The 23,996-nt window shown below is 47.3% G+C and overlaps 2 protein-coding genes across 6 annotated transcripts in view; one reads left to right on the top strand and one right to left on the bottom strand.

Moving 5' to 3' along the window:
* The window catches only part of PIK3CD (phosphatidylinositol-4,5-bisphosphate 3-kinase catalytic subunit delta), a 43,590-nt gene extending 38,022 nt beyond the window's left edge, over positions 1–5,568 (top strand). For both annotated transcript variants that reach the window (XM_083512908.1, XM_083512907.1), the window contains exons 19-23: positions 319–486; positions 1,842–1,965; positions 2,570–2,715; positions 3,779–3,911; positions 4,343–5,568. In XM_083512908.1, the coding sequence (XP_083369034.1) occupies positions 319–486; positions 1,842–1,965; positions 2,570–2,715; positions 3,779–3,911; positions 4,343–4,480 (709 nt within the window). In that variant the 3' untranslated portion in view covers positions 4,481–5,568. The remainder of the gene's footprint in view (positions 1–318; positions 487–1,841; positions 1,966–2,569; positions 2,716–3,778; positions 3,912–4,342) is intronic.
* A 635-nt stretch (positions 5,569–6,203) lies between these two features.
* Positions 6,204–23,996, bottom strand: part of CLSTN1 (calsyntenin 1) — a 63,905-nt gene continuing 46,112 nt past the window's right edge. For 2 of the 4 annotated variants that reach the window (XM_083512939.1, XM_083512940.1), the window contains 9 exons: positions 23,203–23,253; positions 21,426–21,583; positions 19,677–19,825; positions 17,505–17,731; positions 16,687–16,857; positions 13,091–13,236; positions 12,176–12,314; positions 10,940–11,124; positions 6,204–9,385 (listed from right to left, as the gene is read on the bottom strand). In XM_083512939.1, the coding sequence (XP_083369065.1) occupies positions 9,188–9,385; positions 10,940–11,124; positions 12,176–12,314; positions 13,091–13,236; positions 16,687–16,857; positions 17,505–17,731; positions 19,677–19,825; positions 21,426–21,583; positions 23,203–23,253 (1,424 nt within the window). In that variant the 3' untranslated portion in view covers positions 6,204–9,187. The remainder of the gene's footprint in view (positions 9,386–10,939; positions 11,125–12,175; positions 12,315–13,090; positions 13,237–16,686; positions 16,858–17,504; positions 17,732–19,676; positions 19,826–21,425; positions 21,584–23,202; positions 23,254–23,996) is intronic. The other 2 variants (XM_083512942.1, XM_083512941.1) reach the window with 1 other exon arrangement.

The following is a 23,996-nucleotide window of genomic DNA, read 5'->3' as shown; positions in this document are numbered from 1 at the left end:
AACAGCCAATCCTGGTATTCCAGGGTATATAAAAGCCCTTGCCTCAGGGCTTGCTCCAGAGTCTTCAAAATACCTCTCTGGCATCAGGACAGCCTTGAGTCCCTGCTCTCTTCCCCCAACAGTGACTATGGCTTGGGCGACACACCTTCCTTCCAGGCCTTTTAAGAACTTGGGACCCATGCCTGGGTCTGGTTTTGGGTCTTTTAGGCCATGTACCTGCCTCTTGCCCACTTGGGCTGGCAGTGGCTTCCCTGCAAAACACCCAGAATTTTTTTTAAAGGGTCCTGACATCTTCCCCTCACTCTTACCTTCTTTAAGGATGACTCCTTATGGCTGCCTTTCCACGGGAGACAAGACAGGGCTGATAGAAGTGGTCATGGACTCGGACACGATTGCCAACATTCAGCTCAACAAGAGCAATATGGCGGCCACTGCCGCCTTCAACAAGGACGCCTTGTTGAACTGGCTGAAGTCCAAGAACCCAGGGTAAGTTTTTGTATTATTGCAGGGGGTTGGAATAGATGACCCCCTTCTAACTCTACAATTCTATTTCCTTACAATGACTACTGTTATTTTTTAATTATTGTTAGAGCAAGTAAGAACAGTAGGTTGTATCTAAGGCCTCTTGTTCCATTAGTGCAAGGATTTGAGTTCACACATGGGAACTTCTCTCTCCGCACTCCACTCCACCCCCAGATCTTCTCCATAGGAAGGGAGGGAGATTGTGTTGTGCTGACATATATGCTTGCATGAATGGAATGAGGAGCTTAGTGCTGCTGTGGATACAAGCCCACAAATACAAATCAAATTGCAAAATGGTTCAGTGAGGGTTAAAAAAAAACCCCACGACTTCCCAAATAGATGAAGGGTCACCAAACTTTGATAGGCTTACTGGGCACATGCAGAATTTTTAAGCTGGTGCCTTGAGTTCATTTGGAGCTTTAAAAAGTACATAAAGCTGAAAGAGGAAGTGGGAAAGAAAGTCACTTACCCAACTTCCTCCTCCAGTCCTATCTACTTTCTAAGGGAAAAAAATAACCACCCTCAGCACCTCGTGAGTGTGGGAAGTTGTGCGCATCACACTAGCAGCCCCAGCAACAGATCATCTAAATACCTGGATAAATAGAAATGTCATTTAAAAGATGGCTTAAACCCATTAGGGTTGGCACCTGCCAGATCTGTGAAGGGGAGGTTGTTGTGTAATGAGTGCTGCAACTGAGAACATCCCTTCCTGCACTGACACAGTATGTTTGCTGTTTGGGGCTGGGTTAAGGTGTTTTACCTGGTATATATGGGAGAAGGCAACCCCCCCCCCCAGCACCTACATCCTATTTGTGGTTGTAACAGAAATGTATGGGGCATACACACCATACATTTAAAGCACATGGTTCCACCTCCCAAAGAATCCTAGGAACTGTAGTTTTTACCCCCATAATTCCCAGTACCCATAACAAACTAGTTCCTGGGATTCTTTGGAGGAAGTTGTGCTCTTTAAATGCATATGGTTGTACGTGAAGCCATGGAGACGTTGGCCATGTTCTCTGACCTAGCTCACTCCAATGTTATTTTCAATTATTTGATTTACATCCCACCAAAGAACTCGAGGCGACAGCATACATGGTTTTCACCACCTCCCCATTTTACCCACCAACAACCCTGAGAGGTAGATTTGGTATGCATCCAGCGAACTTCATGACGGAGTGGGGATTTGAACCCTGGTCTCCCAGGTCCTAGTCCGGCACTTTAACCACTATACCACACTGGCTGCAAGGTTACGTTGCCTTGCAAGGATGAGCTCCAGCTTATCTTCAGTGGGTTTTTGTTCCCTGCCTTTCGTGTAGCGACGCGCTGGACCGAGCCATTGAGGAATTCACGCTCTCCTGTGCTGGATACTGCGTGGCCACCTACGTGCTTGGCATTGGAGACCGCCACAGTGACAACATCATGATCCGAGAGAACGGCCAGGTATTGGCAATCTGATACGCCTTCAAGGGGCAATGCAGCTGGTTAATTTCTTCCCACCTCTTTTTGAATCCTCTTAACACCAGTGAAATAGTTTTATACCGATAAGGAAGGCTTCTGTAGTGGTTTCAAACTCTCCCAGAAGGAGGTTGCAGCATTAGGGACATCAAAAAGGCAATGAAGAGGCTACACATTAGCAGCTTGTAAATTTATGCATGGCATGAAGACAGCGGCTAGATAAAATCCCCTCCCCCAATAGAATTTGCTTCCGCAGGAGGTAGTGATGGCCACCACCTTGGATGGCTTTAAAAGAGGATTGGACAAATTCATGGAGGGGGCTGCTAATGGCCACTAGCCATGAGGGCTATTCTCTGCCTCCACTGTCGGAGGCAGTAATGCTTCTGAATACCAGTTGCTGTAAACGGCAGATTTGCTTAAGGTTTGCACTACCTAGTGTGTAATTTCTTAGTGCAGAATTTGTTGGTTTTTAGAATGGTGCAAGTAGGGTCTGTCTTCAGTGTTGGGAAATTGTAGGCCGTTGGGACGATGCTGCCAGGCTTGCAATTAGAAGCCCTAACCTGCTCTCCCCCCCCCCATTTGTTTCCAGCTGTTTCACATTGATTTTGGCCACTTCCTGGGAAATTTCAAGACCAAGTTCGGGATCAATCGCGAGCGGGTCCCTTTCATCTTGACCTACGACTTTGTCCACGTGATCCAGCAGGGCAAAACCAGCAACAGTGAGAAGTTTGAACGGTAAAGGATGAGCTCTGTGTCGCTTTGAAAGTTGCCCCCGATTTGCTCTGGCTGGGCTCTCCCCTCCCCTCCCCAACTTGCCTGGGGCTTAGGGTGGAATCAAGGGCTTTATTTTGTGTCCAGGGCTGGGAGCGGCTGGTAACTGAGAAACAAAGGCAGAGAGATGGACTATATACAATGGATGTTGTGTGTAAAAGGCATATGCGCACGCACAGTGAGTGTCTGTGTGTAAAATCTCTCTGTGTATTAACACCTGCACACGGGAGGAAATTTATGGGCTGCACCCAATGTGAGTCCTACTCAGAGCAGACCCACTGAAGTTAATGGGCCTAACATTGTATACCACCTGTATATTAAAAAAGGCAAAAATACACCCACATCTGGTGCTAACATGTAAGTCCGTATACAGCTCAGAACCAGGTTACTCGAGAGGCCGCCTTGTGCCTTACACACCCAGTAGATTGCTGCAGTCGGCGGGAGGGTTTCTTTTGCAAGTTTCAAAGACTTCTGAAGTGCACTCTGCAGTAACTCAGAGCAGGGCATTTATTGTGGATGCCCCTTCTGTGGAATAGCATTTTGAGATATGGCAGGAGCCCACTATGTGCACTTTCGGAAACAGTTGAAGACACCCCCCTCCCCAGCTTGATGAATGGTCTGTAACGCGTGTTAAGTCCACTTGCTAGGGTTTTAGTCTTGTTTTAAATTTATTCATTGTTTTTGTGTGTTAAAATGCTTTTAATTATATTGCATGTAATACACCTTGAGACTATGGCTTAGAAGGCAATTAATAAATCAGTGGTGTAAGAGGTATTACAAATTATCTAACTAATTATACATTTGCTTGTTTTTATAGACAGTGTGTGTAGAGTTGGGTTCTGGCAATGGGCTGTACTAAGCAGTCCACAAAGCCCATGAGTTGCTCTATGTATATGTTGCTGTGTACAATTGTATCTAGTGCAAATCCTAGTGAAATTAAGTTGTGTGATTTATTTATTTATTTATCTGGGAGGGAAGCATTGTCCTCCCTTCCATCCACTTCCATTTCATACCTTTGTCCTTCCAGATTCAGAGAGTACTGCGAAAGAGCCTACATGATCCTCCGATGCCACGGCCTCCTCTTTCTACACCTGTTTGCACTGATGAAAGCAGCGGGGCTGCCGGAGCTAAGCTGCTCCAAAGACATCCAGTATCTCAAGGTGAGAGAGAGATCAGGCAGGTTCCAAGGGAACCTTAAGGTCAGACAAGGACCCACTTTTACAGCAGGCTGACCCCATTGCCCCCAAAATTCTGCCCCCCACAGACCACTGAATATTTCTGCCTGTCACAGCAATTGTTAGGTGTTGCACGATTTTCAATCATGTTTTTGTAACTTCATTTCTTACACGTTGTACTGCGTTTAAAATTCCACAGAACACAACAAACTATAATATGTAAGAAATGAAAGCAGCAATAAAAACAGAGTTAAAAATCAATGTGGATATGGAGCATGGACCAGTTTGAGAACTCCTGTCTTAAATTGTTTTTAATACTGTGTTTTTAGTTGCTGGGACCTTACGGTGAAGGGCGGGTAAGAAACTGAACTAAAAATCAAACAATAAATTTAGTTCCTTTTTCCCTCCTTCCTTAGGACTCGTTGGCATTAGGGAAGACGGATGAAGAGGCGAGGAAACACTTCCAGCTCAAGTTTAACGAAGCCCTGCGGGAGAGCTGGAAAACCAAAGTCAACTGGCTGGCTCACAATGTGTCCAAGGACAACAGGCAATAGTTCTCTAAGCCTTTTTTATCTACCTGCCAGGCGCACCAAGTTGTGTCCAACATTGGGGGGGGGGGGCGGCATCACATCATACACGTGACCAGCCCCCTCCCCTCAACAGGCTCCCATCTGAGCCTGACTTCGGCCTGTGCCAAGGCAGCTTCCTTGGAGTGAAGAGTTGGCGGCAGAGAGCTGCTGCCCCTCTCCACAACTGGGCTGCAGCTTGTGATGTTCACCCTCGCTGTAGGGCGGGGAGATGGGGCCCAGTAGTGGCACCCCCTCTCAATATTATTTGGGGGCGGCTGAAGCCCCCAGCACCTGCCCATCCTTTGAAATGGACCCTCCAAGAAAAGGTTTCCCACTTCTTGGCTATTTATGTGACTGCTTGAGTCTTTTCTTGCTGGAAAGCTACTCCTCCTGCACATCTTTGTTTATGTGTATGTTTGTGAGTCCATTCATGGATTACAGGAGGTCCTTGTACAGGCATTCTGTAACTTCAAGATTGCTTTGGCCTCTCAGCAGAGTGAGGACTGGGCCTTTGGGCAAAGCAGTTAGCAGCATCCTTCCAGCACATGCATTTTAAAAGGATGGCTTTGAAAGGGGTATGTGTGGTTTTGTGTGTTGTGTATTTTATACTGATAAAGCGTGTGCTAGATATACTTTACTTGTTCACTGGTTGAACAGAGATATTTGTAGTGTGAAAACCTCCAAAATCGGAAGAAGAGCTGGGCTCTCTAGGAGGAGGATTTGTTGCCTTTCTTTTCTGGATTCTTTTGTGTAACACATGCACCCTCACCTCTATAAAAAAAGAAAGAAAGGTGACAGTGTCTCCTGCAATGCTTTACTTGCATGGTTGTAGTAAAGATCAAAACAATTACACTTAAGAGTACTGGATAGTCACTGTGCTAGGTAATTTTTTTGTTTCACCTATACTTAGCCAATAACTGTAAAGAAAACAGTCTTGAGGTACTACGTATAAGCCGATTCTGAACTGTTTTTTGTTCCTATGTGGGGCTTAAGCCAAAGATTTGCATTTATAAAGGTTTACATGTGATTTCAGGTGCTTGGTTTGGGGACTGAAATATAGCTGTTTTTGTTAAGGTGCGTCCTTGTCATTTCTTATTAGCAGTTGGACTGTCTTGTTAGTACGCTGCAAGGGCCACTAATAATAATGTTCAACATGTGACCAGCTTACAGATATTTGCAAAAGGCAGAATGAGCAAGGATGCCTCAACACCCAGGTTCCAAACTGCCTTTTTGCAAAACTGAAGACTTTTTATATACTTAAATTTCCTTTCCTGGGCCCAAAACTTTTCAAAGACCTACCTTGCTTTATAATAAGTCAGAGCAGGGGGTCATCTAGCTCAGTATTGTCAACACAGTCTGGAAGCTGCTCTCCAGGGTTTCAGGCAGGTGTCTCTCCCAACCATACCTGGCCATGCCTTCTGCTTGCAAGGCAGATGCTCTACAACTGAGCTACGGCCCTTACCTGTACAAGCACAAAAGAACTTAAGAGGATACCGTCATCAGATCCTGCTTCCAAATCTATGCTACCAAGGTGCAATGTTTATAGCCTCCATTTCTTTTAAGAAGCCCTGACAGAAAAACACTTACACATTTTGTTTCCTAAACAGTATAGGTTAATTAAAAAAAATGCATTCAGTTGCTAGGCAGAAAGAAATCAGCTCAGAGGCCTAACAAAGAGGCAGAAAGTTAGACAATAACAAAAGAAAAATTTAGAACCAGAAATTTATTGTAGCTCAGACTCCCCACCCCCCCAAACTTGACCTATTTACCAATATACACATCTGAAATGTTAGATCCATGATGGCTACATACTGCATCAGAAAAAGTGTACAACCTTTCAGCATTAGCATTTAAAAGAGAGAGAGAGAGAGAGAGAGAGAGAGAGTCATGATCAGGTTTACAGTCTCTAAAATACAGCTGCTACAGTGATGGTATCATGAAAAAGAGGGTTAAAGAGTCTTCTCTACACAGTGACATTTAAAGCACAGGGCAACTTGGACATAAGTTAAAAGTTCTCCCGTTTTGTTTTGTTTTACTTCAAACTAGCACTTGTAACAAGTGGTCAAAACCAACTTCCTTGCCCCTTAACATTGTGCAATTAAACAACCCCCCCCCACACCCCCAAAAGGAGCAGGAATGAGCCAAGTTGTTCAGGGCTTAGCCTTTCCCTATTGTCAGGTCCACCCTACTGTAAAAGGCACTCCAGAGAGACTTTCCTCTAACTGAGGGATGGGGACTCTGCCCCTGCAGACACAGCTCCCATCATCCCTGACCACTGGTCATGCTGGCTGTGGGGGCAGGAGCCCAGCAACATCAGGAGTGCTGCAAGGTCCTCATCCCTACGCAAAAACAAACCCTGCTGCTAGGTAGTAAGAGATTAAAAATGCCAGGTCCAGAAGCATCTTGCAGGAAGCTGCCTTATACCAAGCCAGCCATCTAGCTCAGTAATATCTGCACTGACTGGCAGTGCCTTCCCAGGACTTTCAGGAGGGACATCCCTCGCTCTACCTGGAGATGCCACAGGGGATTGAAGCTGCAGTCCTTCTGCATTCAAAGCAGACACTCTACCAATGAGGGGAGGTCTCACTCTATTTCCTCACTGCTGTCTCCAACCACCTGGATCAAGCCCTCCACCTCCCCACAAACGGACATCCCAGCAGCCAACATTCTCCCCTGGCTCTGCTGAATCAAATGCTCAAACTCCTAAAACTGCAACGCAGCCAGATTTTTTCCCCCTCATGCAAAGCAGCCGGTCAGAACTTGGCTCACCTTAGCAGGCAACCCACACAACAAAGAAAAGCTTCAGCAGAACACCCCTTCAGGGGAATAAATCAACTGTAAAAGCAATAAACTCGAGGCTCTCTCAAGGAATAGTGATTTCTAAAACGTTAAACCAGAGGAGAGGACCACATGCCTAATGAAAAGCCCAGCACTCACCACTGCCATCGGGGTCATAACTTGCTTTTCGGAAAACCACTCCGGTCCCTTCCAAATTGGGGCGAAACATTTTACTGGGCATGGTCTTCCCACCGACAACCCCCTGCCCCGTCTCCAAACATTGTGGACCAAACTGCTTAATTAAAGAGTATTCACAAGGTCACCACTGGGAATAGCTTATGCCCTAGTTTTGACAGAAAGGTAGCGCATATGTTCAGTGTAAACAACGACCAAAAGAAGAGAACGGAAGCTTAATAAAAAGAGACCCAACATCCCCACGTTAATTGTACCAAAGGAGCTACAGGGAATGGACAGGAGTGTTTGTTTGTTTAAAAAACAAAAAACAGGAATGATGCCAGCAAGGAAAGTCGACCTGACCTCCTCCTCTCCAAAATGTATATTCAAGTTCACAACTTAAGACAGGCAGCCAAAACAGAAGCACCCTTCCTTACAATCAACCGAGCCGCCTGCGTGACTAGTAGTGTGCAACCCAGAGAGAGCACCAGGCCCAAGTGGTCCAACTGGGCTGTCTCCCTTTGTGCAAAAGAAATTGTGTGATCTGGCCAGCCCACCTTACTGTCCCTAAAACTGAAACAGACCAGGACCCAGAATGCAAGAGGCAGGACAGTTGGACCCAGAAAAAAGGGGGGGTCCATGAAGATGCCTTCATGGTCAAATCATTTTTTGCCACCCCCCCAACAATGAAATATAAAAAAATAAAATAAAAAGGGGAGAAACCCATCAGTAGAGTTGTGCCAGAGAGAAGATGGCAGTCTAATCCAATGCCATTGGATCATCGTTAGCTTTTCCTCTACACTAATTAAACTTGCCCCATGCTGCTGCTGCTGCAGGAATTTTTTTGGGGGGGAGGAAAACCCAAAACCTTATTATTACATCATGCGGCATGATTTTTTATTTTAAAACCCTAGCATGGCCTGTGTCCCCCCTCCCCCCTTTCCCCGTTTTCACTACCACAAATGACGTAATTACATAATTCCAAGATTATTTACAAAATATTAAAAAGTCTGTTAAATCTTCTAACATAGTTAACCTCATTCTGCCACTTTACACATGCACTAGAGTTCAGGAGGAGGAAAAGAAATGCATTTAAAAAGAAGAAGAAGAAGAATCACAGGGATGTAACAAGCCACAAAATAATAATAATAAAAATAATAATAAATCCGACCCAAAAGTTTTAAAAAAGTTAATCTTTTTGTGAGAGAAGGATCCTGGCATTATTATTATTATTATTTTACACTCAACCACCCCAACAAGAAAGCATGAGAAACGACGCCAGAAGCCTAGTGCCGGACCAAAAATAAGATTAAAAAAACCTCAAAATCATGGTCTAGCGTGTGCAATGACTAGAGGGCTGGTCACGTCCCTTAAATGAGATGACACAAGGAGTGTGTGAGCGAGAGAGACAGATAGCACAAGGCAGTTCCTTGCAGAGTAGAAATAAAAATAATCCAGTCATTGTGAGGCGAGGGAGAAATAGGTACTAAATAAATTTCTAGAGGTGCGAGATTTTGATTGGCGAGATTAGCCAGGAAAGAAGAGACAGGACACCAGGACAGGGGGTCTAGGAAGGGGGGGGTGTTGATCAGCTCTGGGGGCCTAAGCGACTCTGTTCACGCCATGGATTCTCAGGAGCGATGGAGTGGTTTTGCCGCGGAGTCTTCTAGGGCAGAAGAACAAAGGAGAGAGACAGAGAGACAGACAGAGAGAGACATACAACAGCGGAGGGAGCTGGGATCAATAGGTGAGTGTGGAGTCATCCCATTCTAGCTGCTGCTGCCTGTTCACGTTCTGCTGGTCCTCTTCCCGCTCCCCCTCCTCTTCGTCACTGCTCTCGGACTCCGCGCTGGTGATGTCGTCCTCCTCCTCCCCATCCTCGCTCTCCTCCTCCTCCTCTTCCTCCTCCTCCTCGCTGCTGTGCTGGTCCTCGTATGTCTGTGCAAGGAAAACAAAGACACAAAAAAGGATGAATGGCATTGCAACCAATGCTAGTTCTACTTGGAGCAGCCCCCGCTGACATTAAGAGAGGCCACTGGGCAGGGGTTGGTTTTTAAGGAACAGCGCTCTGCTTGTTTGCTATCTGTATTTTAACAGATTTACCTTTTATACCATTTGAATCCTATCAGAGAATGTTTACTTTTCAACTTACTGCCTTTTATATGATTCTAGCTTTTTGAATTTTATCTGAGTTGTTTCAGTTTGTGAATGCTGCCTTTAGTCCCAGTCAGTGGGGAAAGGCAGGAGATAAATAAGTACAGTAATAATAATAAAAAACTACTTTGTTCAATTAGATTCAAGAGGTATATTCGGAGTAGATGTTTAGTTGAAAATGACATAATAATGCAAGGCACCTTCTGTTGCAACTTTTAAATGCCTACTTCTATTCTGCCAGGCTTAGGCAGGCAATAAAGAACCCATATTTCCACAATAGTTAATTGATGCCTGTTTTAAACTTTTGTTTTACTGATTTCACGCATTTTTGTTGCAAACCACTTTGAGATATATATATATATATTAGTGAAAGAATGGTAAATACTTTTAAAAATGGGTAAGAAGGGCCATGCTATTCTCACATTGGCCAACCAGATGCCCCAATGAGAAGCCCACAAGCAATGACCCATAGTGATGTTGTTGTTTTTTCACTTCTGAGGCTTTCTACCCAAGTCCTTTCTTCTACCAGTCTCCTCTGGCTTGCTCTTCCCCACACAGGCAGAAAATACAAGCCCATGACTCCAGCCGAAGACCAACGCAGCTCCAAATGCAGGCAGGGTGATGCACCTCTCCTACAGAGTTCAGCAACAGGCAATCTCTTGTCCAGGGGAAGGAGGGAGCAGTTGAGTTCCAGAGTCTGGTCAGCCCAAGTAGATGTTTCATGCTGGCCAGAAGCCAGGAATGTTCAGGGAGAGAACAAACTGAGGGGCACTTCTGGAAAATTCAGTTGGCTCAGGATACAGCAGTTTAATGGATGTCTTGTGTTTGAGAGACGTCAATTGCTGGTGTGTTTGCCTGTACAACTTCCAAGAGCTGGCTCCCTTTAGATTGCATTCCATTCAGGGATAAAGGCACTCAGGGAGAGCCAGTGAGAGGTGTGGCTTGGGAAGAGTCCTGAGGATCAGCCAGAGAGGTCTGGAGGTCCAAATGATGTCCCTACCACCACCACCCTTTTTCAAATCAATTAGTGAAGGGTGAAATGCTTCATAAACTTTAGCATCAGGCCCGTCTCTCACATACAAGGCCTTCACAGAAAAGCCAGAGGAAGATGCTGCAGCGCTGGTGGCAGAGGAATGCCAATGATGGTGAGATAAGGGTGGGCCCCCTTGGAGGGCTGGTTGTAGAAGCTCAGCAGGCACGATGGACCACCTATTGAAGAACGAAGCCCCAGAGGAATCTGTACCCTGCCCTCTTGGATAAACTGCAAGAGCGAAAGGAGGGAGAAGAGGAGGGGAGGGAACCCACACATAGAAACCCACAACACCACACAAGCCTTACCTCCATGGGGTTGACAGTAATGGTCAAGGCTGAGTCGTCCCAGTCCATCTCATTCTCCTTCCCAGAATCCTGGTCCCTCATCGTCCGCTGGTGGGCAGCTCTGATCCGGAACACGCCCAGGATGATCATGAATACAAGGAAGCTGACGCAGACCACAATCACAACAGTGGCAGTGCTGGGGACCACTAGGAGAGGGTTGGAAGACGGAGGCAGATTGCAGAGTTAGATGGTCACAGAAGAGGAAGAAGCAGGCAGCACATGCCATGTGCTTCCTTACCCAGAGTGGTGGGGAGATCAGGGGAATCTTTCTAGGACTACTCAGGTTTTTTTGGAGAAGGAAGCACTAGAGAATCACACTATGTGCGTGATACGGGAAACCAGCCCCTAAAAATGATGCTTGCTCAGTTTGCGTGTTTATCACATGTAGTTACAAAATGGTATACTAGTTCCCAAGCACCTCTACATTTCTGAAGCATAAGCTGCTCCTAACCGCTTCACTCCAACTTCGAAGGCTAATGGTTCTCATTGAGGCCCAGCCTCATGACAAGGCTGCTAAGGGGCAGAGGTCAAAAAGTGACTGGAACCCACAGTCTCTGGTTATGAATGCCCATCCTGGGCTCCCTTCATTGGTTTGTGAATTATTCTGCCAGCCTCTTCCTGATTCTCCATTATTGAAACTGCCAAACAAATTGTGCTCTTGTTCACAAATGGCAGAGAAAGCTTAGTTCAGCTAATCTGATGCCCTCTGGATCTTTTGGACTACAATTCCCATCAGCTTCCCCCACCCCTGGGGCTGATGAAGGCTGTGCTAAGTGTGTTGGGGCCAAGGAATGCCCATAAGTAACTCCACACAGTGTAACCTTTCAGTGAAATCCCAACATCAGGCTTGGCAATCATTTAAAAAAGGAAAGGAAAAGCTCCCTCTTTCCCGAGAGCTCAAGGAGAAACAGGCTTTAATTCCTTTTTTCTTTTTTAAAATAAACGAAGGCTACTTTTAAAGAAATCTAGCAGGCTATCTGTGCCTCATAGGGAGACTTGAATTTCATATCCCCCAAGACATTAAGTGCTGCTCGGATGCAATTAGACTGATATATCAGCCACCTCTGGGAAGAGAGCCAGAGATCTGCCTCTCCTAAGTGGCAAAAGAGCCTCTCTGAAGAGGATTTTATCTGAGTGGGTTGGAGGGGGCAGAGCAGTCGTCAAAGGAGGTTCATCCAAGCCAGGAAGAGCCCTTACCTGAAAATCCTGGGTGAGGGCTAGCCAGGTTGTGGCCAGAGAGGTCGACAAAGGAATGGTGGACGGGCTGGACAAACTGAGGCTGTGCTGCAATGTGGCTGGCATGATCCACAGGGTTGGCAGTGTGGATCACGTTTACCTGGTGAAATAAAAGACAGGCAAGTGGGAAGAGAAAAGGGAAAATTAAATTTGGGATTAGCTGAGTGAGAACTAGCCCCCTCACTTCCGCATCCAATTTTCTACATACACACGACTCATAATAGTAGGACCCAGTAGGGTCACCCAATGAAGAAGAATGGTGGAAAATTCAGGACCAAAGGAAGGGCTTTGTGGATCTGACCAACTCACAAGGAAGGATTTCAATGGCTATGAGCCACAATGACCATGACCCATTATTGGAAGGAGGATGTCCCTTAAGGCCAGTTTTTGGAAATCGCAAGTGGGGAGAGCACTGCCATTATAGGCCTGTTACCGTGGGACCAGGATCGTAGAGCGAGTGGGCCTTTGGCCAGACCCATCAGCAAGGCTCTTTTCATGTTCTGCTGTAATCCTATAGAGAGGATCCACTATAATTTTCTGTATGGCAGCTAGATGCTTCATAAAATGAGCATCACCAGGACTGTGACAACTGCTGTTTCAATTGACTAAAAAAGGTGTTTCTGAATCAGTTAGCAGCTTCTTTTTTTAAAAAAAAGGATAAAAACCATGACTGACAAAATGCCATGTTAAGGGACACCCGCTCCTTGCAGATGGACTAGCAGTTGGACTCTGCGTGAGGCAGCTTTATATTTCAACTCGCGATGCACATTAGCTCTCTGTGTGGCATTAGCTGGTGTTTCAGCTAATGGGCCCAGTTCCTCAAAACACCCCTAGGAGTCCCTGTAGACCTCCTGAAGCCAACATTTGCTGACGTACCTCCACTTTAAATTCATTGCTGACGTAGCGCCCATTCAGCTCCGAACATACCAGCTTGAACTTGCGGTCAAACAGAGACACTGCGTGCCAATTGCGGTAGCGAATCAAGTGCAAAACCTCCTCATAGCTGGCCATAGTATCAACCCCTAGAGGTAACACAAAATGCTGGTGAGGGCACTGGGGGGGGGGTTGTCTATCATATATATGAAAGTTGCATTTTTATACAAAACATCCAAACTGCTACCTAAGTACCCCCACCCCACCTGAAATGTAGCCCCCAATACTGGTTACAGCAGAAATCTGTCAAGAAAATGAAAAATATCAAAATTCTGGGGAGGAAAAAATGCCAATATAAAACCTTCAGCTACATAAGGTGCCTTAATCATTGCATATTGCATGTTAATTGAGATGAAGGATTTTCATCATAAATTATGGTTTAAGAAATATTTTTAATAAATTAATGGAATAAACGAGGAAGTATCCCATAGTTTATAGTTTCCTGTTTAACCCGAACTGGGAAAGTATAGCAAATTATGGTTAATAGGTTGGAAACAAGCCAAGACAGTATGCTGTGGTTTGACGTTGCATGTTCCAAAGCTGTTGAACCACAGTGTTCCGGATCAAATGAAAAGGGGAACTACAGAGAATAGCATGCTTCCTGGCTTGTTTGCAGCAGGGTTGGGGAACCTGTGGCTCTCTAGATGTTACTGGACTTGGACCCTGATTCCCGGCCATGCTGGCAGGGGCTGATGGGAGCTGGGAGTCCAACAACATCTGAAGGTTCACAGGCTTCTCCATCCCTGGTGCGAAAGGTGTCAACAGAACTGTCCTTTGACATACAGTGGTACCCCGCAAGACGAACGCCTCGCAAGACGGAAAACCCGCTAGACGAAAGGTTTTTCCGTTTTGGAGACGCTTCGCAAAACGAATTTCCCTATGGGCTTCCTTCGCAAGACGAAAGCCCATAGGGAAATCTCCGGGACAGGGCGTCTTGCCCACTGTCCTCGGACCTCCTCCCGCCGCCAGGCTTCGGAAGGCTGCTCTGAAGCCTGGCGGGGGGCGGAGAGGTTTTTTAAAAACCCCGGGACAGCGGAGGAGTTCTCCGCTGTCCGGGGCGATTTTAAAATGCTGGCGGGCGGCAGCGCTGCCGCCCAGCAACATTTAAAAAAACCCTGGGACAGCGGGGGACTTCTCCTTTGTCCCGAGGTTTTTTAAAATGCTGGCGGGCGGCAGCGAAGGCTTCGCTGCCGCCCGCCAGCATTTTAAATTCGCCCCGGACAGCGGAGAAGTCCCCCGCTGTCCGGGGCGATTTTAAAATGCTGCCGTGGGGGGGGGAGCAAAGACTTTCGCCCCCCAGCCTTCTGAAGGCTGTCGGGGGGCGAAAATCTTTGTCCCCCCTGCCTGCCTGCCTGCCTGCCTGCCTGCCTGCCTGCCTGCCTTTAAAAGCCCTCCCGGGGGAGCGGAGAAACGCGCTGCGTTTCTCCGCTCTCCCGGGAGGGCTTTTAAAGGCAGGCAGGCAGGGGGGACAAAGATTTTCGCCCCCCGACAGCCTTCAGAAGAGGTCCTGGACCTCTTCTGAAGGCTGTCGGGGGGCGAAAATCTTTGTCCCCCCTGGCTGCCTGCCTGCCTGCCTGCCTTTAAAAGCCCTCCCGGGGGAGCGGAGAAACGCGCTGCGTTTCTCCGCTCTCCCGGGAGGGCTTTTAAAGGCAGGCAGGCAGGGGGGACAAAGATTTTCGCCCCCCGACAGCCTTCAGAAGAGGTCCTGGACCTCTTCTGAAGGCTGTCGGGGGGCGAAAATCTTTGTCCCCCCTGGCTGCCTTCCCGGGAGGGCTTTTAAATCGCCCCGGACAGCGGAGAAGTCCTCCGCTGTCCGGGGCGATTTTAAAATGCTGCCGTGGGGGGGGGGAGCAAAGACTTTCGCCCCCCAGCCTTCTGAAGGCTGGCGGGGGGCGAAAATCTTTGTCCCCCCTGGCTGCCTGCCTGCCTGCCTGCCTTTAAAAGCCCTCCCGGGGGAGCCCTCCCGGGAGGGCTTTTAAAGGCAGGCAGGCAGGGGGGACAAAGATTTTCGCCCCCCGACAGCCTTCAGAAGAGGTCCTGGACCTCTTCTGAAGGCTGTCGGGGGGCGAAAATCTTTGTCCCCCCTGGCTGCCTTCCCGGGAGGGCTTTTAAATCGCCCCGGACAGCGGAGAAGTCCTCCGCTGTCCGGGGCGATTTTAAAATGCTGCCGTGGGGGGGGGGAGCAAAGACTTTCGCCCCCCAGCCTTCTGAAGGCTGTCGGGGGGCGAAAATCTTTGTCCCCCCTGCCTGCCTGCCTGCCTGCCTGCCTGCCTGCCTGCCTTTAAAAGCCCTCCCGGGGGAGCGGAGAAACGCGCTGCGTTTCTCCGCTCTCCCGGGAGGGCTTTTAAAGGCAGGCAGGCAGGGGGGACAAAGATTTTCGCCCCCCGACAGCCTTCAGAAGAGGTCCTGGACCTCTTCTGAAGGCTGTCCGGGGGCGAAAATCTTTGTCCCCCCTGGCTGCCTTCCCGGGAGGGCTTTTAAATCGCCCCGGACAGCGGAGAAGTCCTCCACTGTCCGGGGCGATTTTAAAATGCTGCCGTGGGGGGGGGGAGCAAAGACTTTCGCCCCCCCCCCAGCCTTCAGAAGAGGTCGGGGGACAGATTGTCCCCGGACCTGGTCTGAAGTCGGTTTCCATAGGAACGCATTAATTGATTTTCAATGCATTCCTATGGGAAACCGTGCATCGCAAGACGAAAAACTCGCAAGAAGAAAAAACTTGCGGAACGAATTAATTTCGTCTTGCGAGGCACCACTGTATCAGAATCATATGCCTATCTAACCAGTACCAATGCTTTAAACATCCCAGCTAAGTAGAGAGGAAGAGGGGACAGACAGTCCATGTCTGGCCTAACAAAAATGCCCCCTGCGCTTATTCTGTGGCGATTCTTGTGGCACTTGAATGCTGCCATTAAGGCAGAGCAGTCTTGGCTGATGAACAAGTGAGACACTATGCATTATCTCCAACTAAGTCTAGACCCCTTGAAATTAATGGAGCCAAGTGAGTTGTGTTCATTGATTTCAATGGGTCCACTCTAAGCAGCACTGACACTGGATACAGCCCACTGTTTCTCTGATGAGAGATCAAGCCACCTTTAAGAGGAAGCATGGATGCCTTATTCTTGCTTCCACACAAGAGGAACAAAGCACAAAGATACCTTTGTAAGAGAATGAAGGAGCTTAATTTTGCCTACAAATTCTCCTGAAAACCAAAGACCAGTTCCAAAGGTTTATGCAAACTTGTGTATCACTTAATAAGAATGTGTTTTGCAGATGTATATTGTTAAATGTTTATGTACAGGAATGCAGGTTTTCATAATGTATTTTTGAGGGGACCTCCGGGGAAATTTAAATAACATTTTTAAAAAGCTTGCTTTCAGTTTTGTAAATACCAGCCAGCTCAGAAAATGGTTTATCACTGTGACTCTAAACTGAAATATATTTAAGACCTAAGTCATCTCTTGGTATCTCTGGGGTCTTTGCCTTATTAATGCAGTTAGGACTTCAAGCACATTCAGGTACAGAGGAAGAAAGTGCAATACCGGTGATGATCATGCCCAAGTTGGAAGTGCTCATCTCCATCCCCTTCTGCTGCAACCGGACCATGTCGACCTCCAAGCTCTCTTGCTCCTGGCTGAGCTCATCACCAACCACCGTAACCTCGCAGGTATCCAAGTTGTGCATGATCTCCTCAGACACCAGTGATTCTTGGACTGCAAAGGAGAGGAGGGAGGAGGAGGAGAAGATCAGGAAGGCAGGAAAACACACAGAGAGTCTTCTTTGCTTCCAAGCTTTTGCCAGACACAGGGCTCACCCATTTGCCTAAGGGACTAGAATCTTGAATATTTCCTACATTAGGAAGCTGCCTTAGACTGAGTCAAGCCACTGGCCCCATTGAGCTTAGTACTGCCTGTGTGACTGACACTGGCTCTCTAGGACTTCAGTCTCTACTAGCCCTTCCTGGAGATGCTAGTAAAGGAACACAAGATCTTCCGTATGCAAAGCAGATGCTCTACCACTGAGCCACGGCCCTTCCTTTAAGACACAGGGGGTGCCTTACACTTAATCAGACCATTGGTCCATCTAGCTCACTTCTGCCTGCACTGACCAGCAGCAGCTTCCCAGGGTTTCAAAGTCAAGGAATCTTTCCCAGTCCTACCCGAAGGAGCCATTGCCCCTTCCCCCCAACATTGACTGTTTCCCCCACCTTGTCTCTACTACTCTCTGTCCACCCCCATCCCAGCCTCTCTCCCAAATCCAAGTTTTTCTGATAATCCCTCGAAACAGGGGCTGTATCAGACCCTGCCCGCAGGCCACTAGCCCATGTATGTGTTGCACAAGCTAAGTGAGTGGGCTTTACCTGTGGGGTCCTCATCTCCCTCCCCCTCCGGCTCAACCTCCCGCGTGATGGTGCTGATGATGCGAAGCTCAGGGAAGAGGGAGACCCCTTCGGGGCTCTCGAACTCCGAAGCCGAGCGGGCAAAGTGGTTGATGCCACTCAGGCTGATCTTGGGCTCTTCAGGCTGCAGGACCATGATGTAGCCGTCCACAAAGGGGATGGCGATGCAGGCTTCGTCATTGGAACACCTGCCAAAAAAAGGGGGAAAGGTGACAGGAGCTGGTTGCCATCAATGCCAGAGAGGTAGGTATCCCAGGAGGACAAGACACACAGCACAGGACTAACTGTAAGAAAGAGGGCCTGTCTGAAATGTGGGCAGTGATCATCTTAGAAGCCACACATCAGCTCTGCCTCTGCCCCTGAGCTGTCTCTATGCCAGATGGCGGTTATAACTACTATTTAAGAATTGGTGCCTGAGTTTGCGTTTTCCTCTCCTCCCTCCCTGTCCCTTTTGTGTCATGCTCTGCAGATTGGAAGCCTGCAGGCAAGGACTATCTTGTTTTAATTAATTGTAGGTAAGCCACGGTTTGGATAAAGAGTGGGGCACAAATGCTCTAAATAAAGATAAAACACGTGGGCACATTCAGAGGGTTCTCCTCTTAAGGACAGGGTGTGTGTGCCAGGCCCAAAGAACAAGAGTGCAGCATCCTCCATTATGGAACTCCTTCATTCTCTGCTCAGTGGTGGCTCCTCATCTGTGGAACGCTGACCCCAGGAAGACACGCCTGGTACCATCCCTTATGTGCTTTCAGTTGCTTGGCAAATATATTCCCCCCCCCCGACCTCAGTTTAGGAGGGTGGCGTATGTTTGGGGGACCATCTTCTTCCCCTCATCTTTTCAATAGGGGTCCTTATGGGGTCTTCGCTGCGAGAGCACATTCATCCGGTATTATACCAGCTGCACTGGCTCCCGGTGGAGTACAGGATCAGGTTTAAGGTGCTGGTTTTAACCTTTAAAGCCCTATACGGCCTAGGACCCTCGTACCTACGGGACCGCCTCTCCTGGTATGCCCCACAGAGAAACCTACGGTCTGCAAATAATAACATCCTCAAGGTCCCAGGCCTCAGAGAGGTTAGGCTGGCCTCAACTAGAGCCAGGGCCTTCTCGGCTGCGGCTCCAAACTGGTGGAATGCTCTGTCACAAGAGACTAGGGCCCTGCGGGACTTGACATCTTTCCGCAGGGCCTGCAAGACAGAGTTGTTCCGCCAGGCTTTTGGTCAGGGCGCAGCCTGACTCCCTCCTTTGGCAACCTGCACAGAATTTTGTTTAATCGGTTGCCATCAATTTGATTTTAACTAATTTTATAATGAAATATTTTTAGAATGTGTTATTATTTGATTGTTTATTTGATTGTTGTTAGCCGCCCTGAGCCCGGCTTTGGCTGGGGAGGGCGGGATATAAATAAAAATTATTATTATTATTATTATTATGCATGTTGCTTGCGAGTAATTTGGGTTGTTTTTATTTGCTTCCACAAGACGCCTTGAGTCACTTTTCTGAAAAACTGGTTGGCATCCGTCTGTCTTGGAAAACAATGGAAGAGTGTTCCTTTGGGGGGAGAAGTCAAACTGTTGGAAGGTTGCAGTGCCTGCTGTGGCTGTAGAGACCGATACGGGAGAGACATGTTTTGTTGCAGCTAGGGCAGATGAAGGCATCTGGTTGTGCTGCTGCAGATGCAACATGGCGTTTCTTTTGATAACCATAATCATCTTACCCCTGAGATGTGGAGGCATCTTCAAGACAACCGAGTAGAGTTGGGACCGCGAGGGTAATCTAGTCCAACCCCATCTATGGAATGCTCTCCCCAGGGAAGTTCGCCTGGTGCCTTCATTATACACCTTTAAGCGCCAGGCGAAAACGTTCCTTTTTAACCAGGCCTTTGGTTGATCTTATTGACATCCAACACCCTTTTAGAATGTGGATTAGGGGAGGGGGAGGTTACTGGGTTACTGCTTTTGGCTTGATGTTGTGGTCCTGTTGTGAAATGCCCTGAGACCTCCGGGTATAGGGCAGTGTATAAGCTGAATAAACAACAACAACAACCCCCTTCAATGCAGGAATCTTTTGCCCAATGTGGGGCTCAAACCCACGACCCCGAGTCTCATATGCCTTGCTCCCAAAGGGAAACTCACTTCACGGTGCTTGTGATCTTGATCCTCCGGATCCCAGGTGTGGGGAACTGGCGGGAGTTTAGGTAGGCGATGTGCTGCATGGCCTTGTCAAACCGGTCAATGTCGTCTCCTTCCAAGCTCAACACTGACTGGCTCGGGTTCATGTGGATCTGGAAGATCAGGCAGAGAGAAGAAGTGAGAAGGGGCAGCAGGGGCAGGAAAGAGATCAGACCCAGGAAGTGCTAAAATAATGCAATTCTGTGCCCAAGACTCCCCTATGCAGAGACAGGAAGAGGAAGGACAGTAGCTCAGTGGTAGAGCATCTGCTTTGCATACAGATAGTCCCATTTCAATCCTAAACATCTCCAGGTAGGGCTGGGAGAGACTCCTGCCTGAAATCCTGGAGAGCTGGTCCATCTAGCTCAGTATGGTCCACACTGACTGTGTCCCTAGGTCTTTAGGTAAAGGCCAAAATTCAGGGATCACAGAACCTGATTCTCCAGGTAGGACTGGGAATGTCCCCGTCTGAAATCCTGGAGAGCTGCTGCCAACCTGTGTGGACATTACTGAGCTAAATGGGACTGATGGTCAGACTCTGTATAAGGCAGCTTCCTCTCTATGTTTCTTCAACAGTTACTGCTTAAAGAGTAATTTATTAACTGGGATTTGCCTGCCTGCCCCCAATTAGCTTGAAAAGGTAGCAACACAGTAACTGTGGGTGTATTTCACCATCCAAGAAAACATCCTCAGGACCGGGCAGGTTCCTAAATCTCCAGTAATCCATCTAATTCTGCATGCATATTTTCCATGCCGCTGCAACTCCCTTATCACTGCAAGGTCGCAGTTCTCCATGCCTCAGCAAGTAAAGAGAAGAAAGATGTATGGGGGCGGGGGAGAATTCTTCTCCCTCAATTTGCTTCTCCCAATACAAGAGAATTCTAAGCAAATTTATGGGATGATTATTAATCCCAGGCACGTAGGGAGCCGTTTCATCTAGCTCTGTATACACTGACTGGCAGCAGCTCCCCAATATTATGGCAATTAAAACATAAATAATCCGAATGCATCTTCCATATTTATTTAGAACATTTTTACACTGCTTAATATATAAGAAGTGCCTCTAAGTGGTGTACAGAAAACTGAAGCGGCAACAAACATTACAGTAATACACAATACAAGTTAAAAACAAATGCGTGCAGTGCATGTGCTGTGTGTGAGTGGCAAGTGTGTACCCATGTATGCACTGAACACATCCTTCCTAACCATGCCCAAGGCTTGAACACAGTTCCTGGTCCAACAGTTTACGTCATTGCTTTTGTATACTGTCTTTCTGCCAAGGCATCCAAGGCCAAATTAAAATGCTAAAATAAATAGACGGTTTACAATACAGAGCAATCGGGTCCTCTCAGGCTGATTGGTGGCAAAAGGCCCCCCCCCCACCCTCCCAATGCCACTCTGAGCATCCTGGATCCTGGCTTCCTGCAGGGCATGCAAGTTTTAAGTAGCCCCAGGGAAGATGGAGGAGTGGTTGCCCTAGCAGATCAGCTCTGCTGGGAGCTCATGCTATCTGCTCCCTGGCCTTGATTTCCTCCTTTTAGGCACCCCTGCTTTAGAGACACCAGGCGGTGCCGGGAGAGACGTCATTCCTGCTCTCATTAGAGAAAGCAGAGGGGGATGTGTGTGTGTGAGAGAGAGGGACACATAACATGTCATCCTAATTGTTCTCTGTTCTGCCAATGGATCAAGGGTCCCTCTGCTGCACAAGTTTACCTTCAGGCCTTTGCCGACGCCGTCTGAGGTCTGTAAATCCAGTCCTTCCTTGCAGGTGTAAAGGCAGTCAATCACCTTCTTGTTCTCCAGTTTACCAGAGCGGATCATTAAGCCGGCCAAGTTGCCTCGGAAGAACTGGGCCATGCGGAGCTCTCCACCTTTATGGAGCAAAGGAAGACATCTTGAGCATCATACAAGTTTGCTCCGGGGGGTGCGTGTGTTTGTTTAAAGTGCCAACTGTGCTTTTGTTCTTAAAACTGGCATGCGGGTTAGTTTAGTGCCCATTCTTGTGTTAACCTTGCAGGTATGTTCAAGCACAAGGGGGGTGGGGTAGAGAACTTAAAAAGAACGAAAGACATCCACTCATGCAATAAATATGGCTTTTGAGGCGAGGATGGAATGACCCTACTCAGTGCTGAAGGAAAGGGGTACAATCCTTTGGTCATCACAAACAGGATTTTCTCCCTTAGAAGCAGTCTCTTCAAAAGGCCAAGGCTACCTTCGTAGCTGCAGTATGGAAACTGCACTTAAATAAAATATTTACACAACAGTCCATCCAAGTAACAATTGCCACTCAATTAGACACCAGATGCAGGAAGCTACCTCATTCGGAAGCAGTTTCCTTCTACTGAATGTTAGAAGCTGCCTCATACTGACTTGGAAAACTGGACCTTCCAGCTCTGCATTGACTAGCAGCAACTCTCCAGGGGTCTTTTCCAACCCAATTTGGCAATACAACAGATTGAACCTGGGGCCTTCTCCATGCAAAGTAAATACTCTACCACTGAGCTACTGTCCTTTCCTAAAGCTATGAGGAGAAAATGAAGCTAGGAAGACCAATCTTTGCATGGGCTATTCCAACACACCTCTTCTAATATGATGTTAACCATGACACACTTCTACAGTCTAAAAAATAAAATAAAAATAGGGCGCTTTTTACCTTTTGGAACTATTGCTTTCATATGCACATACACAGAGTTAACCTATCAAGATCCACAGAAATTAATCTAAGATTTCTTTAATTGGATGACAGCCTTCTTCAAAATTAAGTATTAGTTCTATTATTTAACAGTTCTCAAAAGCTAGTTTTTAACTTCACCGTTCAAGATGAGAATAATTAGAAGGTATTCTTCTACCCTGTACAGCACTTCATATAAAAGGTGCAATTTAAAATTAACGAAAGTCTTGGTTTAATTGTCTCAAGCAGAGATGTTAAATCCACCGAACCGTTTCCAACAGACCTGGAAATATCAGCTGCAAGTCACAAGAGTTTTACAGCTGTGTATGTAATAGACCCTCCCCAAACGTATCGGCTGGCAAGTCATTCCAGCGCTTCCTCCATCCTCTTGTTATTGGACATGGAAATTTATAGAAGAGGCAGCTCTTCTGATTGACCATTCGATTCAAGGGAGCAATTTGCTGCCCAGTGAGCACTGCAAGTGACCGCAACAACCTGCCCTCACTTTGCATGCAGCGAGGGCTGAACCATCAAAGCAATTGACAAACTGTCTCATTTCAAAGCAGCCTTTTAAACTGCTTTTAATCTTGCAATTATCACCAATGGGAGATAAAAAGAAAAGAAGTGAACATTCAAGAAACAACCAAGCAATAAAAAGAAGAAAAAAGAAGCACAATGGAAGAAAACAAGCCCAGCAACACAATAATAATGTAGCTTCAATGGCCATAATGCAATGCTGGCATGTCATGCTATGTGTGAGATGAAGCGATATTTCGGCTTAGAAGTGAAACGGGGAGAATAAGTAAGAACACCAGCAACCTGCAGGGGTCTCGGTCGCTTTTTCTGTGTCATTCTCATTTCCTGTATATTCTGCAGAAAAGCAAGATGAAAGGATAGGAACAAGGAGAAGAGAAAAAGGAACCGGGTGGTTAGGACCTGGAGGTTTCTCTGACGCAGTGCACATGCCTTGGAGGACGTGCTTTGTTTACCAGATGCCCATCTCCCTCTCTGCATTCAGTACTATATATATATATTCTTAAATTCTCTCCCCTTCCTATATTGGTCCTCCTGCCAAGGAAACCCTTAGCCTTGTATCAGGGAACCCCAAGAACACTGCAGAAGGACACTTTCCAGAGAGCACACTTGGAGATGGATCTTCATGCGGCAGAGTGTAGCAGGGATGATGTGAAGGAACTCAGAGGGAACATAAAGGAAAGGGACAAATTCGACTGCAGGTTTCAGGTGGAAACCTTTCCCAAACCTACCAGGAGATGCTGCAGGGGGCTGAACTTGGGATCTTCTGCATGCAAGGCAGGTGCTCTACATCTGCACTAGGACCCTTCCCTTGAGACATAGGAACACAGCAAGCTGTCTTACACAGTCTAGTGCTGTATTGCCTATGCAGACCAGCTGCAGCTCTCCAGGATTTCAGACGGGGACATTCCCAGCCCTATGATAGAGATGCCAAGGACTGGTGAACCTGGGAGCTTCTGCATGAAAAGCACTTCCACCACTGAGCTATGGCTCTTTCCCGCTGAACAGAAGTTTACACACAGGGAAGCATACAAATCTCTGTTCTCCCCCATAACGCAGTATAAGGTGGTGCATTTGAT

This window comes from Podarcis liolepis (genome assembly GCF_965112155.1).
Source record: "Podarcis liolepis genome assembly, chromosome: 7".
Lineage (NCBI taxonomy): Eukaryota > Metazoa > Chordata > Lepidosauria > Squamata > Lacertidae > Podarcis > Podarcis liolepis.
This window is presented reverse-complemented; position numbering and strand designations above follow the sequence as displayed.